Source organism: Notothenia rossii (genome assembly GCF_949606895.1).
Source record: "Notothenia rossii genome assembly, chromosome: 4".
In the NCBI taxonomy this organism is placed as follows: Eukaryota; Metazoa; Chordata; class Actinopteri; order Perciformes; family Nototheniidae; genus Notothenia; species Notothenia rossii.
The window spans coordinates 2,528,752-2,534,589 of NC_136902.1; the positions used below are offsets into that span (position 1 = coordinate 2,528,752).

Below are 5,838 nucleotides of genomic sequence, written 5' to 3' on the forward strand. Positions count from 1 at the left end.
TAAGTGGAACATGGGCCCAGGCGAGAATTGACAATAACTGCTAATTATTTGGTATTTGTCACAGAGTTTTTATTTAGATTTCTATATATCTTTGCCCTAATCATCATCATCATCATCATCATCATCATCATCATCATCATCATCATCATCATCATCATCATCGTTGTTGTCCAGAGTTAAGACAACTTGAACTTGTAAAAGTTTTCCATGAACTTAAAGAGGAACAGAAGTTGTTCAAATCAAATACTGGCAGTGATGTGATATCACAAGTGGCACTGAAGATCAGAAAATGATATCCAGAAACAGGATATTACTCAGGCATGGCCACCACATGTGTCAGATCTGGAAAAGATGAACAGCATTCCTCTGTGTCTAGTAGAGTTTCTCCAGACACTCCTAACAGGTAAAACCACAGGAAGTGATAACCCATCGCAGAGAGTGCAAAGGCTCACTGCATCCTTTGGTCAAGATTTAGTTTATGCTGTTACCTCTGGCAAAGTTAAGCCTGCAAAACACATTTTATTGCCCTTTGCTGTCAAATCTCTTACTGGAAATGTGGAACTGATACAGATGCTAAACCGACTCGGCCATAGTGTATCATATTCTCAGGTAGAAGAAATAGACACGGCCCTCTGTCTTCAGAAGCAAGCAGCAAGTAAAGACACCATCCCATTACCACAAAACATCAAACCCGGTCTGCTCACAACATTGGCATGGGACAATATAGACAGACTGGAGGAAACAATCAGTGGCAAGGGGACATCACACAGAGTGAATGGAATCGCTGTGCAAGCAAAGCCTATCACTGACCATTCTGCTGAGATCAGATCTTTGCCTTGTATCCCAAAAACCAAGATGAGAAGCATTGGTGCAGTTGAGATGATGCTTCCTATTTACAACGCAGGAGAGCGTGCCAACCCTCCTCTTGTACAGACAATTGATACTGATCACACCACATGTCTAAAGGATGCAGCAGACAAAAACCACATGTGGCTGATGGCTCGTCTTTCCAACAAAGATATATGTAGCTGGACTGGGTTCAACATCCTCACCCACAGTGAAACATGTGTACAAGAAGATAATATAGGCTATTTGCCTACAATCAATGCTCCTGCTACACAGCTATCAACAGTAAATGAGATACTTCTCCAGTCACTAAACATCATGAAATCTCTGCAGCTTAACAACATAATTGTTGTCTTTGACCAGGCATTGTATGCCAAAGCTGTTGAAATTACTTGGAAAAACCAGGAGCTACTCAAGGACATCATCCTTAGAATGGGAGTCTTCCATACCACCTGTGCCTTCATGGCAACAATTGGCCAACGGTTTGGAGATGCTGGTCTAAGAGACCTTTGCATAGAAGCAGCAGTGATAGCTGACGGCTCAGTCTCAGGAGTTATTGATGGGCACAAGTATAATCGTGCAGTAAGGCTCCACAAACTGCTCTATGAGGCTTTCTTGAGACTAGCATGGGAAGGTTTTCAACCTTGGTTAGAAGAGAATCACCAGGATGATATTATTCACCTGGAAACAACTCTGCAAACTGCCAACAACCTGTGTGAAGAATTAACACAGACAAGATTTGAGGAAACTCTCAAGCAGGATTCATGTCAGCGTATTCTGACACAATTTAATGAGTACCTCAGCTTCCTCAGAAAAGACAATGGTCCCCTGTCTGCCTTCTGGATGTCCTATGTGGACATGGTTGAGATTCTGCTTTGTCTAATTCGAGCATCACGAGAGGGAAATTGGATGATGCATCTTACAGCAATAAGAGCCATCATTCCATGGTGCTTTGCATATGATAGGATCAACTATGCCAGATATCTGACATACTACTATGCACAAATGTCTCGCCTGGAGACTGATAATCCTGCTGTTCATGCACACATTGCAAAGGGTGGTTTGTCTGTCCAGCTCAGTGGGAACAATCCCTTTGGAAAGATTCCAGTTGACCAGACAATTGAGGAGACCATAAACAAGGACACCCAGACTGCTGGAGGAACCAAGGGTTTCAGCCTAAAAGCAGGAGCAGTCACCAGATACTATCTCACTTCAGAAAACAGAAGTCAGTACCTAAGGCAACTCAGGAACATGACAGGCACCAAAACTACAGGCAGTTTCAGTCATCACGATCTACAGAAGACCAGAATAGAGAAGGACAGGGCTGATGTGAATGCCTTTGTAGAGCTTATGAAAAATAGCTGGGTAAACCCTCTCAGTCCAGATCAGTCTGACATCATCAGTCTTTCCACAGGAATCGCTGTGTCACCAGACATAGCCAGTGATCTGCTGAAAGCTCACCAGACTGGAGAGGAAGCATATCAGAAGTTCAGAAGTGAGCGTTTGGAAAAAGAATCACCAGAAACCAAATTCCACGACAGAATGAAAAAACAGAATCTGAAGACATTCTCAAGCCTCACAAAAAGAGACAGAGGAAATCAAAAACAAAACAAGGAGTTGATATTGAAAGCAGACAGAAATCTCTTTGGGCATATGATAATTGTTTCACAAAGTAGAAGTCTTCACATTAAAGATGTCCTGGCTCATCCACTTGGTCCACTGCCTTGGTCACTTTCAAATCCAGACGGTTCGCTGCGAAAGACCAATAAGGCCGCTCTTGCTAGAGAGTTAGAGAAATCAGCATCAGCAGTTGAAGATATTGGAAATCTCTCTGCATGCATCATTGATGGAATGAGCCTTGTTCAGAAACTGAAAGGTGATGGCAAGACTTTTGGAGAAATTGCTGGTTCTGTGCTGAACTTTGCTTTGCATGAAGGAGGAAAGAGTACACGAATAGATGTGGTGTTTGATGTGTACAGGAAAACATCCATCAAGAATGCTGAGAGAGACAATCGAGGTGCAACAAGTAGCACTCAATGGAAGAACATTGCCCCGGGACACAATGTTGTGCAGTGGAGAAAACTCTTAAGCAATCCAGAGAGCAAAACTGCCTTGATCAAGTTCATTGTGGACCAGTGGAAGCTGCCAGAAAACCAGGTGAAGCTTCAAGAAAAGCAGCTTTTTGTAACATGTGGAGAGACATGCTATTGTCTTAAGAACAAAGATGTGAAAGTTGTGATGGAGTTAAAGTGTTCCCATGAGGAGGCAGACACCCGCATGCTCCTACATGCTGCTCATGCCAGCCAGAATGGCTATAAAACTACAGTGATTGTGAGTGAGGACACAGATGTCATGGTCCTTTGCTTAGGGAACTGTAAGAAGATAAACTGCACCATGTACCTGAAATGTGGGAGTCAGAATAGAACAAGATACATCAACATTAGCACCCTTGCTGAACTCCATGGAGATGATCTCTGTGATGCTCTTGTAGGTCTCCATGCCTTTACAGGTTGTGATAGTGTGAGTGCTTTTGCAGGAAGAGGGAAACTCTGTGCTTTCAAACTTGTTAAAGGAAACAGGACATATCAAGAGGGCTTCAAATCCCTGGGAACATCATGGGATGTATCAGAGCACTTACACAGAGCCATGGAATCCTTTGTGTGTCAGATGTATGCACCATCATCCGACATATGTGATGTGAACGACCTTCGGTACCTGATGTTCTGCACCAAAAGGGGTGAAATGGAGTCAAGCCTTCTTCCGCCTTGCAGGGACTGCTTACAGCTGCATACACAGCGCGCAAATTACCAGGCAGCAGTATGGAGGCAATGTCTGGAAGGACAACCAGGCATACCAGAGCCAAAAGGTTATGGATGGAAAACAGACGTCAAAGGTATGCTTTTAGTAAATTCACTGCAACAGTATAGGTAATTTCTGTACATTTCAGTTCTTTAGTGAAGTAGATGAGACATGGAAAGTGTGTGACTTGGATCTTACACTTCTTCTTTTACTGTAGGTATGCTGGTGTTGGACTGGATGCGAGGGCTCCCAGCTCCAAAGGCTGTCTTGGAGCTCATGGCCTGCAAGTGTGTAAAGACCTGTAGGCTTCCAGGCTGCTCCTGCCTCGCCAACAACTTCAAGTGCACAGAAATGTGCAAACTTCAAAAATGCACAAATCAGAGGGTGGAGGAGGATGAAGAAGTTGCCTTCACTGTGGACTATGATGATGATGATGATGATGATGGATGTGATGATTAGGGCAACCCCCACATGAGACCCCAGGTAAGATACAAAAAATAGTAAAAGGTAGCGATAAATTAAAGATTTAAATAAAATAAGATAAAATAAAATAGAATAAAGATAAAGATCGATCTATATAGGATACAGAAAAAAGTTATTGTGCAAATGTTCCTGTAGTTTTTATTCCTGTGCCCCATGTGCTCCAGGTGCTGGTGCATCAGACGCTGAAGGAGCTGCTGATCCTAAGAGCGGAGCTGCAGAAGGAGGCCACCTCCCACTCCCTGTCCTCCTCCTCCGAACACTGCCCCTCCGCCCACACACACCACAGGAACTCCCCTGCACTTGGCCGTCTGATACACACACAGTATAGTTCATGTTTCAGTGTTTACACTCTGAGGGATTCTTCTTACATTTCTATTAACATTATAACAAAAACCCATATGTTTGTAAAGTTTTTTGAAAAGTATTTAAAGAGAATTTAAAACCTGACGCCCCACCATGCCCCACCACCCCCACCCCACCTTAACGCTCTTAACGCTGACTTCAGATGTTCAATGTTTTCAAAAATGCACAAATCAGAGGGTGGAGGAGGATGAAGAAGTTGTGTCTTCACTGTGGACTATGATGATGATGGATGTGATGATTAGGGCAAATCTAAATAAAAACTCTGTGACAAATACCAAATAATTAGCAGTTATTGTCAATTCTCGCCTGGGCCCATGTTCCACTTAAAGACCCATATCCTCCCTCATAGCAGGATATTATGGGAAGATTATACATTTCCTGAATTGTTACAGTCCTGTGAGTATTTCAGTTTTTGTTATTTGTGTCAGTGCTGTTCCTACATTTCACAGTGCTATAAAAAAGACTACAGTTTAGGCGAAAATAGTGGAAAAAATGTTGTTGAGACAGTTTGACCTTTGACCATGTGACCTTTATATTTTTTAGATAGGCCCAAAACTAGGTCTAAATGAAAGCTAGGATTGTACACTTTAAAATGCTACCAAACATGCCCTCATAACATATGAGTAAAGTTCTGAAAATGAGCACAAAACAAAATATGCCCCCGGCGTTTAGAGGCCTATTTTTTGCAGGGGGTTGATAACTTTATGAGCTGATAACTGTCAAAAAGCTACCACTTAGGATGGGTTATCATACCAAAATATCATCTATGGACATGTACCTTTTCAAAAAATGTTACTAGACTTTGCCACTCTGAGTGGTACCAAAATCTGGTCTGGCCCATGGACTATTTTCAACCTTTTCTGGGTCAAAATCATAGACGTCAAAACTAGCATTGATTGTGACCCATGTTTATTCATACGTTAGACCGGCCGCTCTCCCCCATGTTACGTCACACGCAGGAGGTCACGTGCGGAGGCTTTTTTATGCGGAAGTGAACATTTGAACTAAAACGACGCCAGATGTCACTGTACTGTATATTTCTGTATATTTTTTTGAAAATCTAGTGTATTCATCATTTTCCTACACATTTATTCACTGGTGTCTAACATGCAAGTTGCTCTTTAGCTTCTGTTAAACAGCTATATGCCATACATTTTTGCATACATTCACAGTAAATATGTATTCAGTATGATAGCTGTCCAACAGAAGTTAAATTAATTTCTCACTTATTCTAACAATGTACTTAACCCCAAATAAAAGAACCCAATAAAAAGAGTTGTTAAATAATATTGAAGTCACGTTGTAATAACAATAAGTCATCTCTCTCGATTTTTCTATTTGTGCTTC

General features: G+C 42.0%; 1 protein-coding gene across 1 annotated transcript; it reads left to right on the plus strand.

The window, feature by feature from the left end:
- Positions 1–1,382: 1,382 nt before the first annotated feature.
- LOC307035622 (uncharacterized protein) lies at positions 1,383–5,312 on the plus strand. The gene is made up of 3 exons (XM_079675205.1): positions 1,383–3,739; positions 3,863–4,128; positions 4,293–5,312. Exons 1-2 carry the CDS (start codon positions 1,690–1,692, stop codon positions 4,102–4,104), a joined length of 2,292 nt encoding a protein of 763 aa, XP_079531331.1. The 5' UTR covers positions 1,383–1,689; the 3' UTR covers positions 4,105–4,128; positions 4,293–5,312.
- Positions 5,313–5,838: the final 526 nt, after the last annotated feature.

What these genes read in the sequence shown, in the direction of transcription:
- LOC307035622 (XM_079675205.1), top strand. Translation starts at nt 1,690, where the DNA reads ATGTCCTATGTGGACATGGTTGAGATTCTGCTTTGTCTAATTCGAGCA. An exon ending in ATGGAAAACAGACGTCAAAG is followed by an intron (nt 3,740 to 3,862) that starts GTATGCTTTTAG and finishes CTTTTACTGTAG; the next exon opens with GTATGCTGGTGTTGGACTGG.